The 22,026-nt window shown below is 36.0% G+C and overlaps 2 protein-coding genes across 6 annotated transcripts in view; both read right to left on the bottom strand.

The window, feature by feature from the left end:
- vcam1a (vascular cell adhesion molecule 1a) overlaps window positions 1-13,459 on the bottom strand; it is a 48,536-nt gene extending 35,077 nt beyond the window's left edge. The window contains exons 1-6 of one of the 2 annotated variants that reach the window (XM_051132346.1): window positions 12,757-13,452; window positions 12,395-12,673; window positions 4,466-4,756; window positions 3,617-3,877; window positions 3,263-3,529; window positions 936-1,298 (exon numbers count right to left, since the gene is read on the bottom strand). In XM_051132346.1, coding sequence (XP_050988303.1) covers window positions 1,150-1,298; window positions 3,263-3,529; window positions 3,617-3,877; window positions 4,466-4,756; window positions 12,395-12,673; window positions 12,757-12,817 — 1,308 coding nt within the window. In that variant the 5' untranslated portion in view covers window positions 12,818-13,452 and the 3' untranslated portion in view covers window positions 936-1,149. Of the gene's footprint in view, window positions 1-935; window positions 1,299-3,262; window positions 3,530-3,616; window positions 3,878-4,465; window positions 4,757-12,394; window positions 12,674-12,756 lie in introns of those variants that run through there. The other variant, XM_051132356.1, reaches the window with a different exon arrangement.
- A 9-nt stretch (window positions 13,460-13,468) lies between these two features.
- The window catches only part of cdc14aa (cell division cycle 14Aa), a 33,446-nt gene continuing 24,888 nt past the window's right edge, over window positions 13,469-22,026 (bottom strand). For 2 of the 4 annotated variants that reach the window (XM_051132302.1, XM_051132312.1), the window contains 5 exons: window positions 21,186-21,324; window positions 20,943-21,108; window positions 20,751-20,848; window positions 16,594-16,722; window positions 15,973-16,501 (listed from right to left, as the gene is read on the bottom strand). In XM_051132302.1, coding sequence (XP_050988259.1) covers window positions 16,192-16,501; window positions 16,594-16,722; window positions 20,751-20,848; window positions 20,943-21,108; window positions 21,186-21,324 — 842 coding nt within the window. In that variant the 3' untranslated portion in view covers window positions 15,973-16,191. Of the gene's footprint in view, window positions 13,649-15,972; window positions 16,502-16,593; window positions 16,723-20,750; window positions 20,849-20,942; window positions 21,109-21,185; window positions 21,325-22,026 lie in introns of those variants that run through there. The other 2 variants (XR_007829470.1, XM_051132321.1) reach the window with 2 other exon arrangements.

The raw sequence follows: 22,026 nt of genomic DNA, 5'->3' as shown, positions 1-22,026 counted from the left end.
TATAGTTAAGGATATATTATAGTTGACATTACAGTAGTAGCCTGTGAGATCGCCGATACATGATTTTATCATGCTAATTTAATTATTTACGTACTTGGTTTCATTGCCCGAAACCAGCTCCAGCGTAAGGCTAAAAGAAGCCTCAGGACTTAATTTGTATTTAACACAACAGAAAACGAGCAAAGGACATTAAGATTATTAAAGAACATCATCACTGATTAGCCTAGCCTAGTCTAATGCTAGTTTATGCATTTGAAAAAACAATCACATTATAAGTGAAGCTATCTACACTGTATGGTGAATAAATGTCTTGCCACACACTGGCATGGCTCTGAAGTGGCCATCGGAGCAGATCGCGGCCACTAGTCAATGCTTATGTTTATACCAGCAGCTGAAGCGTCCCAGAAGCGGCTCTCCACGCTGCATTGCTGAAGTTAGGCTAATCCCCCACCTTGTCCCTACCCCTGTTTTTTTTTTGGGAAAATATTTCAGCATTTTTCTCCATATAATGGACTTCAATGGTGCCCCGAATTTTAACTTCCAAAATGCAGTTTAAATGCGGCTTGAAATGATCTCAAATGCGATTGTAAATGATCCCAGCCAAGGAAGAAGGGTCTTATCTAGTCTAATGTATATACTTTTTAATATCAAATGCTCGTCTTGTCTTGCTCTGCCTGAACTCTGTTTTTTTCCAGTTCATGACAGTTAGGGTATGTCAATACACTGTTTAAGGTGTTTGATCTTCTTTGCATGTTCACTTTGCATAGACTGGGTCGGTACTTCTGCAGCGATGTAGGATGATTTTGAAATTATTTTTGAAGTTGAGGAAGAAAATACGATTGGAGTTTTTCGACATACCCTAACTGTCTTGAACCAGAATACACAGATATATACTTTCAGGGAGAGTAAGACAAGACGAGCGATTGAGATTTAAATTGTTTTTTTTTTTTTAATGAAAATAACCGATAGTTTCGCTAGATAAGACCCTTGTTTCTCGGCTGGGATTGTTTGAAGCTGCATTTAAACTGCAGCTCAGGGCACCATATCAGTCCATTATATGGAGAAAAAGTTTTTTTTTTAGATAATGTCCAGGTGCGTTTTCCTTTCAGCAGAAAAACACTTCATTTTGTTAATATGCTCTTCATCTGTTTAGCCGAGTGGGATGTTACTGGAGATGCTCTTGGCTTTCTTTCTGAAGTGTCGGATCAGCAGTGCAGCAGCGGTCAACAGCGACACTGACCCTACAGCCGGCACTATGGCGACAGGCAGGTCAGGTGTTGATGAGTTGTGATGTTGTGCTGGAATAAAAGAGTAAAGAATCATCAGAATCAAGAATCATTGCTGTAACTGGAATATTCAAGTTCAGTACTCACTGAATATGCTATGATTATCTGCCTTATTTTTTCCTGTATGAGTGGACGTGACCATTTATACATTGGTCTGGCTTCTGGTCTCATCCGTGACCAGCTTTGTTTTTCCTGTTTGATATTGCGAATTGTTGTGTCTTACCATATTATTTTAATGTATTATCTTAATGAACATACTGGTTTGTAGCGCAAACACTTTTACTGTTACTGCATGTTATTGTTTTCATTATTTCCCTATCCACTTTATTCTTCAACGTGGAATTAAGCATGCAGTGAGACGTCCGGTACATTAACCACTACAAGGAAATAATAAGCTGTTTTGAACAGCTAAAAATAGCTGGATGCGGATGAGACTGGAAGCCAGATCCATAAAATGCACAAATGCCCAGTCTCATGAGAAAAAAAAAAAATTTGGATAGTGGCTAATGAATCGGCTGGTCTACCCTTACTTCCATGTTGATAAATAAGGTGGCTATACATTAAAAAAAAAAAAAAAAAAAAACTAATCTGTGCCTGGGAGTAAGTTTAATTTCAAAAGAACACTTCATTTAAGGAGTATGGCAAGCTGTTTTAACATAAAATGTTCCCAGCTTTACTTGTCATAATTCCATTTTTACTAGTAACAATGCAGTTTGAGAGCAATACAATTAAATTCTTACTACTAGCAATTATAATTAGAGAGCTCTACAATTCATTTTTACAAGTCATATGCCTCTTGATTTCCATTCATTTTTAATTAGAGGCTCTACAACTGCACGTTTACTACTAAGAATTACAATTAGAGAGCTGTCTTATTCAATTCTTACTAGTAAAAATGCATTTTCAGAGCTCAGTAATTTAATTTAAATAAAGCAAAAAAAAAAAAAAAAAAAAAAAATATATATATATATATATATATATATATATTAAGATTAGGCCTGTGTTTCATTGCAAAGCTCTGTAATTGAATAAGAGAGCTCTCTAATTGGAATTCTTACTAGTAACAACTGAATTAAAGTGTACTGTAATTAGAATTCTTACAAGTAAGAACTGAGTTAGAGAGCTTTGTAATTCAATTATTACTAGTAAGACATAAGACGTTTCTACTAGAGACATAACTGTAAGGCTCTACAATAGTAAGTTTCCATTTTTGGAACCGAAACTTTAGGTTATTTATTAAAATATCCACATAACCTGCTTTCTGGAATAAACCCCATATGCCTTATGTCAACTGTTATTAATTATATTTCCAGTATTTGAATATGCACATGTAAGTAGTGCAACCAGTTGACTTAAATTTTTATGTGCAAAACAACTCTGTAACTTTTTTTTTTTTTTGCTAAAAACTATTCTTTTAAATCAATCTGAAATAAAATTTTGATGGAAAAACTTGTATATACTTGCCAAAGGGTGCAGGTAAATAATGGGTTTATGTGAAGATTGTTTTAATTTCACTTAAATTAGAAGTTGTTATTTTTTTAAAGGCTAATACATGTTAAAATTGATAGCTCTCAATTAAACTGTAATGTTGAATGGCTATAGTCAATGGTTAAATATAAGGGGGAAAAAAAACAATTTCAGAGACATCAGTAATATTGGTATCAGTGATAAAAAAAGTACTGTCTTTGTTGTTTCTACATTAATTTGAAGATTGAATGTGAAATTATTGCAATATAAAAGTATATTTAAAACTTTAATGTTAGGTGGGATTAATCACAATTTTTTTAAATCATTGACAGCACTAATTTAAATAAAAAGAAACACTACTAAAATGACTAAAATTAAAATGAAAACTGAAAATAAAAAAATCAAAGCTACTTCATGTTAATGAAAATTATACTAAAATAACAGGTGCAAACTGACTTCCCATGCAATGAAATGTCCTAAGCATGATCTCTAGAATGTTATAAACTCACCTTTGACTGTAATGTTGATTGTGCTTCTCTCAGTGCCAAAGTCATTTTTCGCTTCACAGATGTAAATCCCTGCATCTGTTATTTGGATTGATGAGATGTTTAAAAGCACAGTTGATTTGTTTGCCCCTCCTGTCACAGTGCTCTGGGACTGTCTGTACAGTTTGAGTTGTGCTGGCCTGCCGTTTGAAGAACAGAATATGCTTATGTTGTCTCCTTCTTTGGGCTCTTCTGTATGACTTAACTGGATTTCAGGGACGTTTGGAGGACCTGCATGTAAATGAAGATTAAAGATCATAGTCAGGTTTAAAATGGTTAGACAAGACAGCTGATTTCATCCTGAGTTCATTTACCCACCTAAGACAGTGACTTTTATGCGTGCTTGCTGGCTTCCCATGTCATTCTTTGCGTCACACCGGTACCAACCTGCCTGAGACCAGGAAGCATTGTTTATTATGAGCGTGTGGTTCTTGCTGTGGAGTTCAGGCTCACTCTCCCCTAGTTTCCACCACAAGATAGTTGGTTTGGGGTTTCCGTCTGCATGACATGTTATCTCCAAATGTTTTCCAAGCATTACTGAGGTATTATTACTGGAAATCGTTATAGTCCCTGGGCCATCTGGGAAAGAAATGCAGAGTTTTTATTGATGACACATGAAAAGTGATTTGTCATCCTGGACCAAAAATATATATATATTTTTAAATTAGATTTCTATTGATGTATGGTTTGTTAGGATAGGACAATATTTGGCCGAGATACAACTCTTTGAAAATCTGGAAACTGAGGGTGCAAAAAAAATCTAAATATCGATATCAGTATCGAAAGCACTTGTGGCATAATGTTGAGTACCACAAAAATGAATTTTAATTTGGGTTACACTGAGGTGGAAGTGTATGGGGTGTTAAAATATTCAGAATTTGTGTCAATGAACAATATGTGTGCTATTATTCTTTAAGTGTGAAAATCATTATGTCATCATTTACTCACTCTCAAGTTGATTGTAGCCATTGATGTCCATAGTACTTTTTTCAGTACTATGAAACACATTGGCTACTTTCAGCTGTTTGATTGCTAACATTCTTCAAAATACCTTCTTTTGTGTTCAGCAGAAGAAATAAATTCATACAGGTTTGAAACAACGTGAGAGTGAGTTTTTAACTCTTTAACTTGTATTGAACCTGGAATATTCCTTCAGTAATGACTTACATTCAGCAGTTGTTGTTCTTATCTGACCATTGAGTTTCAGGGTTGCCTTGCAGCTAATATTCTTGCCCAGATCATCGACAGAAGGTGTGTAATTGAACACAGAGGAATAATTCTGAACATGGTCTGAAATAGATTCATCAGGTTCGTCCATATGGAGGGTCTTATCTCCACGAAGCCACTTAATTTGAAGCTTGTCCAAAGGGTAAATGTCGAGGACTGTGCAGATGAGCTGCTGTTCTTGGTTTGCTATGAGACTTTTTATTTTGGGCAGTACAGGATCTTGTGGAAATGCTGTGGAAAACACACTTCATCATAACAGCATCCAAATCATTTACACAGTAAATACAGAAATGTTTTATGATTTTTAACTCTCTGTTCTGATCTCCAAAGCTTTAACCAAAATAACAACAATGATAATATAAAAATAAATAAATATAATTATCATAGAAACACATCTACCGTTAAATGTATACAGTCTAGTCTAATCGATTCTAGGGCTGCCCTTGACTAAAGATTTTTCTGGTCGACTAGCAGTCGTCAGCGTTGGGGGTTACGCGAGTTACGTAATATTATTACTTTTTCCAAGTAACTAGTAAAGTAACGCATTACTTTTTTAATAGGCAAGAAAATATCTGAGTTACTTTTTCAAATAAGTAACGCCAGTTACTTTTGCCCCTTTTTATTGATTAAAATCTCTCCTGTCCCAATGTTGAGAGAAATCAGGAGTAAGATGTTAGTTCTAGAATAAATGTGAACATGCAGTAATTCATCTCACACACAAAACACAGATTCAGTATTCCTCAAAATGAATAAAAACAGTGAAATGCAACTCAGAATATAACTCAAACCTGCAATAAGTAAACATGTTAAATAATACAAATATCCTTTATGCATTTAATCCCATTTTATTAACCAATGTCTTTGCTGCCGACCTTCAATTATCTAATTCAACCATACTAATAAGCAAATATTACTCAAGATAACATAACATTTGTTTTCTTTTTTTCTTTTATTAAATTTTTTTCTTCTGCGGTCTACTGTACAGAAGTGAATTTACTTTTTTCAAAGCCTGAGGCTTTTGGTCTGAAAAGGCTTTTATATTTGCCAAAAATAGAACTTTTTATATTAAAAACAAACAAGCAAGCCCTGCCCAGATATAAAAAGTAACTCAAAAATAAAGTAACACATTACTTTCCATAAAAAGTAACTACGTAACGTAATTAGTTACTTTTTTAGGGAGTAACTCAATATTGTAATGCATTACTTTTAAAAGTAACTTTCCCCAACACTGGTAGTCGTTCATTTTAAGAATTAGTCGATTATAGTTGCACGTTTAATAAGCCATTAAATCATAATAATGAGCCTTAAATTGTCTCCATAGCCCCATAAACGCTCAAGCGCACGCAAAAAGGTCATAATAATTATTAATGTTTCGTGGAAACAGCATGGAAACGGCATTAATGTTTTAATAATTTATTGATAAACTAGTGCTTTCTTTATTTTTGTCTTAAGACAGGGGTGTCCAAAGTGCGGCCCGTGGATGAATTTCAAATGGCCCGCAGCTTGTCTACTGAAAATGTATTAAAACATAATTCAAATTCATAATTTGCAGTTTCACAATGTAAACACAAGGTGACAGCACTTGATTTTTGACCAGATGTAGCAGTAAAACGCAACGATAACAATTTGATAACATATGCGCTGCCATTTCTTTACCGAGCACTAATGCCTAAACGCACCAAAAGCGGGAGAGCGCAACTTATGAACCGCGCCGGCGCCGCACGAACCATTATTAGCTCTGCCTAAAGACAGCGCAGCGCGAGCTCAGAACAAATGCGTTTACGCGCTGACTGATCTCGATCACGCGACCACTAAACAGCGCTGAGAGATTCCGTGAGAAGCGTTCGAGTTTGGAGCAGAGGTCTCCGATACAAACCACGGATGTGGCGGCGATTTAAAGTAGTTTAAAGACAGAAGAAACAGAGCTGCATCAACACTTACTTGGAAAACAGGAGAAGCATTGTGCGACAACAATGCAGTTAGGATGCTTTTTAATCCACAAATCACCTACATTTACAATGGATTTACTGTATCAGTAACTGTGGTATTGTGGCAGAGATATATGATATTCATACCGATTATTATTAATGTGGACATATACACAACCAGTCAACAATTTTGAACGGTCAGTTTTTTAATGTTTTTTTCCTTCTTCTGCTCACCAAGCCTGCATTTATTTGATCCAAAATACAACAAAAGCATTCATTCGGGGGGCGAGGTTTAGCGGAAACTGCAGCGGGACAGAGCGGTCGGAGACAAGCGGTGAGAAAGTAGGTCAAGTGCGAAATGACATCCGCCTGTTCCTGTAAAACACCATGGGAGAATGGGGTAAACAGAGAGAGAGAGACAGACTGAGGACTCGTGGCCTAGAAACTGAACTGCTCAACAGAGTTTTGCCAAGTGTAGTTGTGTATATGTGTTGCCGGTGTTGTGCCCAATTCTGACCCCCGCCAGATTACTATCCCCCCTCCCTCCCCTTGTATTGGTAGGTTTGCTATTAGGTGTGGGGGAGGGGTTAGGATTAGGGGTGGGGTTAGGATTAGGCAATCAGGTAGCGATTTCAACGAGAGAGGGTAATAATTTGTCAGGGGTCGAAAATGGGCACAACACCCGTTATGCTCAAGAGCACACACTTCATTCTGAACTGTGATTTTCCGGATAAAAGAACCAGGAGCCTCAGCGACCCTGACTCCGACTTCTTCCTTCCCTCCAGGGGCCTCGCTACGGCTAATCATTCACTGTAAAAAATGCCAGTGAATTTAACAGTAAAAAACTGTAAAAATGCTACAGTAAAAACATGTTAAATGGTTAACAGTAAAAGACTGTAATATTTACAGTGAATAACCATAAATTGACATTCCCAGAATTCCCTGTTACATTTTTTTTTTTTTTGATGTTTTTTTTGTTGAAATAACTCTTTCTTCTTAGTTTTTACTTAGTTTTGTACAATAGGGTTGTATGTTACATCTAATGTTGTTAAATTAATGTTTATTGCATTATCTCAGTTTCATGTGTGTTACCATGATGGTGTTTAGTGTTTGTGTGAATGACACTTTGCATCTTCTATGTATGTTAATATTTAAAAGCTGTTTGCGATGAGCTTTGGTTCGTCATGCGACTTTCTCATCATTTCTTCTGGAAAGAAACCAAATTAAAACTGGGGTTTAAAAATCAGGAAGAATCTATTAAGATTTTGGGACTGTTTTTTGGGAAAGATATGGAGAAGAGAAATTGGGACTTGAGACTTGATAAGATAAGATGGAAGTTAAAACAATGGGAGGAGCGAGATCTTACTTTGAGAGGGAAAGTGCTGGTAATAAATGCTGAGATTTTGGCCTCCCTTACTTTTTTGGCCTCAACCTTTCCAGCACCGATATATTTTATAAGATCTGTCAGGAAGGCCCTCTTTAGTTTTTTTTGGAGCTCACAACATGAAAAAATGAGATGAGAGATATTGTATAAACCATTAGATAAAGGAGGGCTAGCAGTGCCAGAGTTGGGAACTAAACTGGAGTCTGTGTTTTTGATGCCCATTCTAAAAGCCTGTTGGTCTGATAATTCGGAAATTGTGTGGCATTGTTTTGCCAAGCTTTGGGTAGGTCAACAGGTGGCTAATGCCTGGGGAATAAGACTTCCACAAAATACTCCTCATGCTGAATATAGGCCCAAAATGTATGATAGGGTGCTACTCCCTTTAAGGAAAGTGAAAGCCTCTCACATCCCTTATGAGGAAATAAACCGTGTAATTATTCAAGGCATGTTATGCCCAGGATTAGAGAGGATTACCCCAGTGGGAAAACTAACTGAATCTGAGTGTATTACGGTTTGGAAGAATGTAAATAATAGTTTTTTGTTTAACTCTCACAAAGATATTGCTTGGCAAGTGGTACACCAATGCTTACCTACTCGGGTATTTCTGGAAAAAAGGAAATGTACAAAGAGTCCACAATGTCCTAAGTTTAAATGTGGTGAAGACGAGTCTATCAGCCATTTATTTTGGTCTTGTAAACATGCTAGGGAGGTCTGGTCCCTGGTACAAGAATGGATGGCTGAGTTATATAGAGTACCAACTGAACTGGACATTTTGTATGGTGAGCTGAATAGTGTGAACTCTGATGAATGGATTAGATGGTGGACAGTTATTAATGTCATCAAAGAAGGGATATGGAAGGCAAGAAATATTTCTTGTTTTAAAGGATATGATATACCAGCGGAAATAGTGGTTTCGTCAAGTCTGGTGTCTATTCGGGACTATGTGCTAAGAGACAGGAAAACCCTTTCCTTTACAGAAATACTTGAGAAATGGAAATGTTCGATAAACTCTCAGATTCTCCTTCACCTTAGGGATGAAATGGAGGAATGAATTTGAAGATTATTGGCACTTTCTTTGCCTGGCATTTTCCTTATTTATGATGTTAGAATTAGGTATTGTGTCAGAATGGAATTAAACATATTGATATTTTATTAATAATGGAAAAAAGGAAAAAATATAATAAAATAAGAGAATAAATATAAAAGGTTACAGAATATGATGAATGGATTCTAATTACGGGATTACTTTCCGCGTTTTAAATTAATTGTAAGGAATCCTTTCTGATCTGTAAAAAAAAAAAAAAAAAAAGAAAAAAAAAAGACTTTCTCATCACCACCTGCTTTTGGTGGTTATCAGTGTATTACAAAGGTACGAAACAGATTTCATTTAATAAGTTGGTAAATTAACATTATATCAGTTAATGAAATTACAGTGTTTACCTGTAAATTTAAGTGAAAACTGTAAAATGTTAAACGTTGCTACCATAACTTTTACAGTAAAATTCTGGTAACCACAGTTTATCCAGGTTTTTTACCATACATTTTACAGAATTTTTTTTACAGTGTTAGGGGCTCGAGCCCCGAAAGTTTTTACTCCAGCCCTGAATGTTTTTTGTAGGGCCCTATGATTTCCACGGAATTTGTCAAAGTTTGAATTAATTAATCAAAAGTTGGTCATTAAACTTAAATCAAGTCGCCATAGGGACTAGTATCTGTTAATATTATGCCGCAAAAGGCTATTTAAATATGAATCCTGCATGTTCTGCGTGTCTTTTTATGAATAAACGGCGCGGATGCGCGGTTTGGTTTTCTACACATGTAATACTGACGCGTGCAGTGATTTCAGCGTCTGCCGTTTCACTAAATGAGGGCATAAATACATTAGTCACTTCATGAGCATTTCACTGTTTCATCTGAGTAAAACAAGCGTCAAATATATACACAGAAATATAAAGGTTTTCACGGCAAGTCGGCATCCCGTCAAAATAAAAGTTCGGTTTAACTTTATTAATCATTCAGTATAATGTACGTGCCTACTGCTACTACTACTACTACTATTAATTAATAAAAATGTATATATTTTTTTTCACACAATATTTCTTCCATGTTTTACATTTTAATAGTAAATCCCCTTTATCTGCCAAAAACAAAATATAATTTTCATTAAAAGATCAATTAAGTCAATATTTTATACCTTCATCTGATAACCAGAAAAATACACAATACAGAATTACATAAGGCTATTGTAAAAATAAATAAAAGCTGTTTTTATGCATTCAAATAAACAGACATTTAAACATTTCATAGGGTCCCAAACATGTAAATTTTCTTAACTTTTGATAAATTGATGGTAAATTGTATAAGATCTATGGTTTTAATTAATTACTAATTAAATAATTAATAGAATTAAATTTAACCGTTAAAAAGAAGACCAGAAAAATGAAAACAGAAAACAGAATTTGGGAAAAAAAATAGGGCCCTCTTTTTGCATGCAACTATATATTTGCTACAGTTATAAATACATTTTTTAAATGTATTATTTTATTTGTCTAACATATTTTTGTAATGCTATAATTTTGTTATAATACTTTGATATGTTTGCTATTTGCAGTGATTACTATTTATTATTGTTAATAGTGTGACAAGGTCTTTAACCCCCGGTTTAATGCCCCCGGACCCACCTAGAAGGATCCAGGTTCAACCACTTGTGTCTAACAAAATCTTATGTGCGCATGATTTCAGCTCCCACCGACTACCACTAACCCCTGATGTTTTGGCACCAGCCCCGGATGTTTTAAAATCCTAGAAATGCCCCTGCCTCCCTCCTACGAACCTTACCACATATATATTTTAAAATGTAATTTTCTATTTACTGAACTTTTATTTATCTTCTATTTATCAAAGAAACCTGAAAAAATTCTGCTCAACTGTTTTAAACATAATAATAAATGTTTTTTTTAGCAGCCAATCAAAATATTATAATGATTTCTGAAGCATCATGTGACTGGGGTAATGATGCTAAAAATACAGCTTTGAATTCACAGAAATAAATTACTTTTAAAAAATATATTCAGATAGAAAACAGTTATTTTCAATAGTAAAAATATTTCAAACTTGTACTGTTTTTGCTGTGCTTTGGATCAAATAAATGCAGGCTTGATGAGCAGAAGAGACTTCATTAAAAATCTTACTGTTCAAAAACTTTTGACTGGTAGTGTAAAGGCCAATTGAATGTAATGTAAGAGAGTAATCAAATATATGCCAAATATATTTTTGTTATTTTGTTATATATAAGGAGAAGCATCTGGCCCCCCCGGTGTGTCCAGGTCATCAAATCTAGCTCCCTTTAAAAAAAAGTTTCAACACCCCTGGCTTAAGAGATAAAGTCGGCGACACTGACTCGTCATCTCCGCAGCAGTGGATGTGCCTACATGTTTCATATGGGTTACATAACCTCAGAATACTTGTTTTCTATTTGAATTGGTTCCTTTAAAAATATACTCAGAGACTAAGACTGTATGACCAAAAATGACGGAGCATTTTAAGAGCAAGTGACCGCACCAGTGCTTCCATCTGTCATGCAGTAAGCATGCTAACGTTACTATTCAGCTTCCACACTCCGCACAGACACTTTGAAAGCACACATTTTTCTAGGTTAACATTAGATTGAGCTGCCATGTAAAGTTGCTACTACTTTCAGATGAAAAGCCATATTTGAAGTCGATAAATGATAGGTGAGCGTTTGGATGTCTTGCCCCATGTACTATATTACCACATAGACCAGCCGTTAACGATCTGTCCATCCCGGACTGTTTGATTGCGACTTCCTGTGGAAATTTTTTTTCTGCGACATAGCAACTACTAAAATTTTGGTAGACCACAGTTGGTCGACTATTAGGAAGCAATCAGCTTCAAGGGGATACTCAATGAAAATTCTCTCATCATTTTTACTCACCTTTATGCCATCCCAGATGAAAACTCACATGAAAAGTAGAAGCACAAAGTACAATCACTTCTCATGCAAGTTTCACAGAAGTTTTGATTTTTGGATTATTTTTGTAAAAATCTCCATTTGTCTTCCAAAAAAAAGAAAAAGAAAAAGGCATATACATCTGGGACGGCATGTAGGTGAGTAAATGATAAGAGAATTTTTTTATTTTTGGGTGGAGTATTCATTTACAATAGTCAAAAAATTCAAAAGTCATTACAATAGAAAAGTAAATCAGCAATTGAGAATAAAACTGCTACTTGTAAGTACTGCAATCAATATCTAGTAACTGAAAAATAATTTTATTAATAGTAATACAAAATAATTAAAAGCAAAACTGGAATAGATAGATACCAGTAACAAAAAAAAAAAAAAAAAAAAAAAAAAAAAAGATACTACATTATTGGAATATTTATGTTCCAAACAGCAAAGTTAGTCAGTACAGGAGTAGGCTAGGGATAAATAAATGCTAGCAATGTTTAATCATACTTATTCATGTTAAATCGGCTTGCCATATCCATTTACTAATAACTATGTCCAAATAGAAGTATTGCTGAAACATTACTTACAGAACACGCTTATCATTGACGCTTTCTCTTGTTGCTTTCCCTGACAAGTAGCTTTGCACAAAATTGCATCACTATGTTTAACAGAGTAGTTCTTGATCAGCAGGCGGGAAACAGTCTGGTTATTTTTACTATCTCCACCGGTAAATTTATCCATTGCTGCTTTCCACACAAAGGTCACATTAACCGGACAATTATTCACTCGACAGGTCAGCTCCAAATCCTCACCAACATGAATCACTCGATGTTTTGGAGTTATTTCCAGCTTGAACTTGTTATCTGCTGTGGAAAAAATGTGTACTGTCAAAATAATGAAATGTGGAAAGTTAAAATTGATTGAACAAAGCTGTGTGAGCTCTTCTTACCTGTCATTACATTGAGAATATTAATCCACAGTGCAAAAGTGATGCATTTGACTCCACACATTTTGCTTTCGTTGTGTTTCCCTCATTCAGCATGCAAATTAAGAAATAGCACAATAATGTTGTTGGATATTCCCAACACAGCCGTTTTCTGACCAAGATACTGATCAACCATCCAGCCCATTCCTTTTTACTTTCTGTTTCTCAAAACAAACATTATCCATTTGGCTCACTTATCAGACTCCAAGCCACACCTTCTCATATTTTTCTCATATCCTTGAAGTTGTGCATAATGGTACTTAAATATTTTGCATTGGTTTACTGATTTGAGCGATATGTCTTTTTGTACAGCATAAAATGAACAGATCTCTGTAATGACAGTGTTTTAATGCATCTAAAGTATATTCTACCTAAAGTATATTCCAGTTAAAATAACAACCATCTGTACAAAAGGTTTTAAAAATCATGATTTCTGTACAATCATATTACTAAACATAATTGAATCAGCATCATGTGATCATACATGTATGTTTCTTGCAAACACACTCATACTGTCATACAGTCATGCACAGATGTGCAAATGCTGAGATTTTCATTAGAATTGTGACTTTCTAAAAACAATAAAATAAAATAAAGCCTGCAGATACGTTCCATTTTGGATGTAGAAAAAAATGACTGACTACATCTGTGAATAATACATCAGACTTATACAACTTATTTTCTCAATTAAAACACTATAAATATATTTTAAACACTGAGTGTGATTTTCTTTTTTAGCATTTTATCATTTTTAGGAGAGATTGAGGAATGATCCATCCATGGTCAATAGGTCATCTGCGATGGTCATCAGTGTATAATCACAGCCTTAGTACTGAGCATATTCAGACTGAAGGGACTGTGGAGAGAAAGAGAGAGTGAAATTAATACATTGATATGAAAGGACAAAGAATAAAGGGTGAAAAACACTAAACAGCTTTTAAAATCTGAACTGATTTTAACACACCATAAATGCATGTTTGAGCTGTGTTAGCTGATATTAAGTAAAGATATTAAGGATATTAAGTAAAGATCATATTCCATGAAAACATTTTGTACATTTCTTACCTTAAATAAAAGTGCATGGTCTTGTTTGCAATTACATATACTGTGCTCAACAAACTTATTAGACCACCACCCAGTGTAAGGTTTGTGCCACAGTTACCCTGTATTGGTGATAACCAATGTTATGTTTGTTTCTGTAATGATTAATCCACCACTATTTGTAAGATCTTTAGTCACAGTAGTGTTTCTAATGCTAAAATACAATTATTGTTGAGACTGAATGGATTCAAAGATAGATTGCACAAAGGTTTAATCAAAAGCAAGTCTTTGGAAACAACTAGAAACCATTTGAAAGTCAGTAACAGTAACAATGGAGAATGGAAAAAAGCATAAAAATTATGCTAGCAAGAATGCATGCTTTTATCAAGGCCAAAGGAGGCCATATAAAATAAAAATCAAATATTTATTTATTTCTATTTGTATTTATTTAAAAGTAAAAGGCGCATTTGCACATTTGCAATGCACAGGCATTTACAAGCTATTTAAAAGTAAACAAAAGCGAGAAAAAGAGGGAAAACTCTAACTGCCTCACCGTCATAACCCTACTGGAAAAGTGTGTTTTTTCTTTGAGAGTGGGAGAAGCAGACATCACGTTGCCAGTTACGTCATTTGGGCTGCCTTTGTTGAGCACAATGGCACTGAGAACATTATATTTCACACACTGTAAGCTCTACTATTATCATTTTTTTTAAGCACCCAAAGCCTCGTACCGAATGGTTCGATACGAATACATGCATCCTTACACCCCTTGTTGTTTATTAGTTTTTTTTTAATTATGTGTGAATAAAGACTTTTTCGTTGTTTCAGTTTGTTACTTGCCTAATAAATTAAACAATTTTTTGTTTAAAAAAGTTTGGTGGGTAACATGTGGTATAATAACTTTAAGAACTGTATATAGCTACATAGTTTTGTGAGGATTTGATCTGAAAATTAAACTTACGAACTGACTCGTTCTTGATTGCCAGCGGCTGCAAACTACAATGTGAAAGCACAAGGCCGACACTCTGTAGCACATTTAGATTCACACATCTATGATTGAGGTAGTTTTATTTCAGTTGCAGAGACTGGAATTGCACGACACCGCACAACATGCTCCTAGAATCTGAGTAATATATGGGGCGTCGAAACGAAAGCGCAGGGGGTTCACCCAGTATGTGTACATTCGGCGATAGATCAGGCATCCACCGATCCATGCAGGAAGCAAAAACAAACAAATAATAAAAAAAAAAAGTTTAACAAAACAAAGGGGTGAAAGGGTATAGTTGGCTAAACAGACATTTGAGAATTATTTGCGTGGTGCCCCTGGGCACTTGCCCATTTGCCCATATGGTTAATCCGCCTATGCATCAGAGATTTTGATAGATTACACTGAGGGTGATCTATTGTAAATTGTAGCTGTAATTCCCACCCCTGTCCAGTTGGTGGCCGGTGCGCTCCAGTCTGGCAGCAGAGCAGGGGATCCAGAACAAAAACAAAACTGTCACGAATGTTTACTTATGCCTTTGGTTATTCACAGGCAAGTACACAGAAGCTACAACTATCATGCCACATTGAAGAGTGCTAAAACGGTATTTATTCCTTGAATTTCAGAATGAAATTGACAGAATTTGAAATCTGAGAGTTTGTTTAATATCAAAAGTAACTCAAAGCCTAGCCTGTTGCTATAGGAAGACATTCATCAACTGAAAACAGCAAAGAACAAAAGATCAATTGTGATTTAAGAATGGATATTCGTTCATTAAAATGAGAATCTATTAAAATCGAGAAATCTCTCTTTTTTTTTTTTATCCAGCCCTAGCATATTTTGTTGTTTTTAAACACTGCGCTGTCGTCCTGTAGGTTGAAAATATAAACAAAAATAAAAGCAGTTAAATGTGTTATTTTAATTAAAATAGGGCAATTAAAATGACAGGTAATAATAGATTATAACGGGCAATGTTAAAGTGTAGTGCAACTTCTGGGTCACATATATCTTAAAATATGTCAGTACCATTAATTTGTATTAAGATACACACAAGGTGCGTGAACGCATGTCAAAGACTGACATTTAAGCAATTTAGAAATCCTGTGCTGAACGTGTCCCCGGGAAGTGGCACGTCTGGTCACCCTAACATAAAGATCACAACTATACTATTCAATTAGCACAGAAGCAAAGTGAGGCCAGAAGAAAATTAGAGAAAAAAACCCAAAGTGAAGGAAAATGAGTAAAACAGCAGAAGTAGTGAGTGAAAACCAAGCGCCACATAGATGACAGAGGTGGCCAGATGGTCACTCACTGGAATGGATCTGCTGAGGTAGCGCCCTGGAAACCCGCTTAGTCCACCACGAAACAGACCTCTACGGGGGGTTCGGCAGACCGCCGGAGAACAGACTATAGCCGCTTCTGTTCATAGGCCTGACTGTGCGATTAGCGCTAATGGTATTAGCTCCAGTAATGCTGCTGAGGTTGGTGTTGGCCTCTTGATTGAAGTTTAAATGTGAGGGAGAAAGTCGGGGGTCAGTGGAGGTGTACCCAAAGCTGAAGCCAGATGGAGGTGCGGGGGATGGGGAGGGTGCAAAGGAGGAAGGAGATGTGCTGTTATCATCGCCATTGAAGTTGTTGTCATCGTAAAGGTTGCTGAGGGAATGGGCTAAACGGGGACTGAAGCTGTGCGGGGCGCAGAACATGGGAAATGTAAATAAATAAGATCTGGAATTTAAAAAAAATCACTCAGGAATTGTATCAAAACATTGATGTACCTTTTTAGATTGCCGGCTGAAGAGGAAGGGCTTCTTGTTAGTCTTTGTGGCACAGTGGGAGAAGAGAGGAAGAGAGGAGCTTTGGAAGAATTTGGAGGGGAAATGGTGCCTGGAGCTGTGCCTATCCCACTGACAAAAATGACAAAGAGCAGAGCAAGTTTATTAAAAAGTAATTATTTATTCAGGCATGGCATCCAGAATGTCCTCACGGAAGGAAGGACACCTTTTGTCTTTATAGTGCGGTATTTCTGAACAGTAATGAATCTTGTTACACAAGATTTCTATTTTACATAAATGCTGTTCTTTTAAAGTTTTTATTCCTCAAAGAATCCTGACAAAAAATATCACAGGTTCCAAAAACAATATTAAGCAGCACATCTGTTTTGAACATTGGTAATAAATCCGCATATTAGAATGATTTATGAAAAAATCACGTGACACTGAAGACTGGAGTAAAGGCTGATGAAAATTCAGCTTTGCGTCACAGGAATAAATTTGATTTTAAAGTAAATTAAAATAGAAAACCATAATTTGACATTGGAATAATATTACACAGTATTACTGTTTTTTTCTGTATTTTTAATTAAATAAATGCAATCTTGGTCAGCAGAAGAAACTTAAAAAACATTAAAAATATTACTGATTCCAAACTTGACTATCTTTAATTGAATAAAATTGAGTCCTGTCCTTTTTTCAATAAGCTATTACATTTGAAAATAAAGAAGTCATGTAGATCACAACTTTTATTTCATGCCGACTTTAACTTCTTTTTTATTTGTGACCTTGGACCACAAAACCAGTCATAAGGGTATTTTTTTTTTAATTGAGATTTATACAACACCTGAAAGCTGAATAAATAAGCTTTCCATCGATGTATGGTTTGTTAGGCAAGATACAACTATTTGGAACAACTATATCTGGAATCTGAGGGTGCAAAAAAAAAATCAAGATATTGAGAAAATCACCTAGAAGTTCTTAGCAATGCATATTAGTAATCAAAAATTAAGTTTTGATATAGTTATGGTGGAAAATTTACAAAATATCTTAATGGAACATCTTGGATCTTTACTTAATATTCTAATGATTTTTGGCATAAAAGAAAAATCAATAATTTTAAACCCATACAATGTATTTTTGGCTTTTGCTACACATATACCTGTGCTACTTAAGGCTGGTTTTGTGGTCCAGGGTCCCATTTAATTCTATTATGACAACTCTGTAGTTCTGCTATGCTGCTGAAGCAGAGACTTGCTACTGCAGATAACACTGCTATGAGCATGCAAAACATACTGCTGCTATATAGGTAGCATACATTAAATTACCCACTGTAGACAGATAGACAGGTGGAGCTGGAGGAGGTGGAAGGCTTCTGATACCACAAACACTGAACCAAACAATTTAAAGGCACAATATGTAGGTTTTCGCCGATAGAGGGTGCATATTTAAAACAAACAAAGAAACAAAGGCGCAGTTTGATGACACCGTGAATGAGCGTGGAATCATACGTGTTGTTGTCTTTATCCCTACAGCCAATGCAATCTACCAGGACTCGGGGAGAAATCATGTCCATGGATGAGCTAATGTATTAAAGACTTATTAAGGTCACTGACTATGAATCCGGGTGGCGCTGAAAGTCGTGAAAGCGAAACGAGGATGCTGAAGGGATTGCTAATTAAGGACGACCACGATACATGGCTCGACAGTAGTGGAGCTTTTATTATGCCACAGTCGAGCGGTTCCGCTTCTTCCAGTCATACGTATGTAGGAAAAGCAGCATTGTTTTATCATACTAGACACATTTGAGTGTGTTGAATGTTCTGTTATAATGCTACTCTGTGCGTTTGTCACCTGTCTAATAAAATGCATAACATATTAAAGTGTCTTTGGGGTTTCCATGTTTTATACAAAATAAAATCGAGGATGTATGACATCTTATGCAGGGTGATGCAATGACACGGTCTGTTACACTAGTTAAAATAGCTTATTTCTCTGGATTTGAACATTCTTCAAAACATTTGGGATAATGTAATTACACAAGTCAGCAAAATATATAACACTGTTTTAGTGGTATTTGGATATTTTAATAAAAAAATCTTACATATTGTGCCTTTAAATGTTGAACAGCAAGCTCACTGGCTACAGAGGGAACAGAGACCAATCAGCATGTGCCAAGTCGTGAATGATGTATAAGCTAGCAGGTTTATCAGTCTACGCCATCTAGAATTTCATGACAGAACTTGAAATGTAATGAATCATGCATGATGTCATAATGAACTGTGAGTACCACTGGTCCACTCGACCACTGACCTACTGCAGGGTTCGTATAGTAATAAAAATTGGCCAAATTAAAGAGAAGCACGCACATGCGTAGTATTGCAGAACCTGATTTTACCAAGTACGACATGCTCCTGGATCAACATCTTTGTTGACCCTGGAACAACATTGTGATTAACCAATCAGATCTGAAAAAACAGTTTATAGTTTTTGTGAAGTTTAGGCTTACAATCAGTGTTTGGTGCTTGTACATCAGTGTCATTCATCTATCATTTCCTCTGATTTTAGGGATTACTCATGGGTAAGGTTAGGTTTAGGTGTAGGGATGTGGTCAAGATTAAATTTTTGGATTAAAATGTTGTTCCAGGGTCAACAAAATATGTTGACCCAGGAACACATCTAACTTAGCAAAATCAGGATGTGTGTGTAGTGTAGGATTACTACTAAATCATTACTAAGTATACTGCACTTTTACTATAGTAAAACCATGGTTAATTTTCTGAAGGGATTTGTGTATACTGTCTTTCTTTTGTTTTTATAAACGTACTGCCTTAATGGTTTGATGTTTTCTACTGTTTAAGAAAAAAGAAAAATGATTCACCAACCACTCCAAAATCCTGATATGAAACAAATGATTCGCGAACCCGCACCAAAGTCCCGATCTAAATCAAATGATTCATGATCCGTGCTATGAAGATTCGATCTAAAGCAAAAGATTTGAGAATCCGCTCCGAAGTTCCGATCTAAATCCAATGATTCGCACTCCACTCTCCGAAGTTCCGATCAAAAGCAAAAGATTTGCGAATCTGCTCAGAAGTTCTGATCTAAATCAAATGATTATCCATCCACGCTCTGAAGTCCCAATCTGAATAATGATTCACGAACGATAATTTCATATTAGGACTTGGAATCATTTGACTAACGCAGTGGTTCCCAACCTCATTCCTGGAGGCTCCCCCACAATGCACATTTTGCATCTCTCCTTTGTCTGACACACCTATTTTAGGTCTTGGAGCCTCTACTTATGAGCTGATGAGCAGTGTTGGTGGGCCTCTAGGAATGTGGTTGGGAATGTTACGTATCGTGAATCATTTGATTTATAGATTGGGACTTCAAATTGTGTTTGGTGAATCATTTGATTTGAAGCATTCAATTTGCGAAATGATTCATGAACCTATTCCAACCTAAATCAAATGATTTGCGATACACGATTTGAAGCCACGATCTGAAACAAATGATTTGCAATGTGCGATCCACGATCCGATTGGAGCGCTTCAAAACACTGAATCATATTCAACCGAATAGTTAAACTGATTCTGAGTTTTGAAAGACTCCATTTCACCCATCACTATGTGCTTTTTAAAACTGTTACAAGCGATGCTGAAATTCGAAAATGAATGGCTTTTAATTTGATCTGGTTTTTGCTAGTGAATCGCTTAAAATGAATGATCGAAGTCATGAGTTTCAATCAATCGGAGCAGTTCCAGCATAAATGACTCAATTGATTTCATCTGTTCCTCTTTTCGCGTCTTCAGCCATGTTTACACAACACTGTCTGCTTGATTGTTTTCTAACATTAACTGATATAAGCAAAAAAGTTGTTTTTTTAATTGAGTGATAATAGTTCAAGCACTTTTAAGTACCTCTTTAGGAACATTGCTATTTTCAAGGGTTTTCCAGGCCTTCAAAAAGTCAAGTACTTCAAGCACCTTGCATAAACCCTGCTATTGGTCAAAAGCTGTATCTTCTCAAAATAATGGAAATCTAAAATAAATACTAGATAAATTGATAAATTGTTATCATTTTTTTACAATGTGTCTTGACTGATAATGGTGATACAATATTAATGAGACTCATATCCTTTAGTATAACTGAAGGTCTACCTAAGCACTGTGGTGGTAGATCTGGGATGACGTTGGCCCTTTAGAGCTAGTAGTTTGTCTCCTTGAGTTGGAATCATATCCTCTTCTCTGAGCTCATTCTGTAGTGTAGTAACAAAACACAGTGTCAAAAACAGTCTTACTGTATTGTGCACCCAGATATGAATGGTTAATTCACATCCCCAGACATCCCACCTCATCCACACTTGGTGGTTTTAGAATGGTGCTGTCGATGGACATGTTGTCCACGCTGGAGATGAGACGGGCCATGTTTCTCTCTTGTTGTCGGCTTTGCCTCAGCTGCTGTTGCTTCTGCTTGGACCGATGGAGATCACCTTGCACCCACATACTGTGTTGCTTCCTTGAGAGAAAGAAAGATCATTTTATGTCTGTATATGCCTCAGTCTATCTGTAGACATTTTGACTTTTTGCACTTACTGTTCAAGAAAGTGCTGCTGTGGTCCAATGACAGATCCCGGTCTGCAGATTCGTATCCAGGCAATAGCCTCAGGCGCTGTGAAGCGATAATGCTTCATCAGATAGCAGCCTATCAGAGTGCCTGTCCTGCCAAGGCCAGCTGAACAAAGAAAGTGGGAGTATAATAATTAAAAATCAAAATAATTAAAAATGATATTTTTTCAAAAAAAAAAATTTTAATGAGAAAATGCTTCCCATCGAAGATTCTGCACGCAAGTCAACCATACATTTGAAGTGGATCAGCAGCCAATCACATTACTTTTCCGGTAATCTAAGCACTGTTGCACCCTTTCATGAAAATGGTATTTCCTGGTGTTTTTTTGGCCTCTTTCAGCAGGATAATGCGCCCTGCCACAACGCAAAAATGGTTCAGGAATGGTTTGAGAAGCACAACAACAAGTTTGAGGCGTTGACTTGGCCTCCAAATTCCCCAGATCTCAATCGAGCATCTGTGGGATGTGCTGTACAAACAAGTCCAATCCATGGAGTCCCCATCTTGCAACTTATAGGACTTGCAAGAACTTGAAAGGATCTGCTGCTAACATCTTGGTGCCAGATACCACAGCACACCTTCAGGGGTCTAGTGGACTCCATGCCTCAATGGATCAGGGCTGTTTTGGCAGCAAAAGGGGGACCAACACAATATTAGGAAAGTGGTCATAATGTTATGCCTGATTGGTGAATTTTGGCATTAATTCATCTGGCACAACCAGATAAATAAGACAGATCCAACATGGACGGGTTGTGTGCCCTTACGAAAAAGAAGTTTATTCAAGTGTGCTATTAGTATACTTCTTTTAAA

The sequence above is a fragment of the Labeo rohita genome, chromosome 2 (genome assembly GCF_022985175.1).
Source record: "Labeo rohita strain BAU-BD-2019 chromosome 2, IGBB_LRoh.1.0, whole genome shotgun sequence".
Taxonomy (NCBI): domain Eukaryota; kingdom Metazoa; phylum Chordata; class Actinopteri; order Cypriniformes; family Cyprinidae; genus Labeo; species Labeo rohita.
This window is presented reverse-complemented; position numbering and strand designations above follow the sequence as displayed.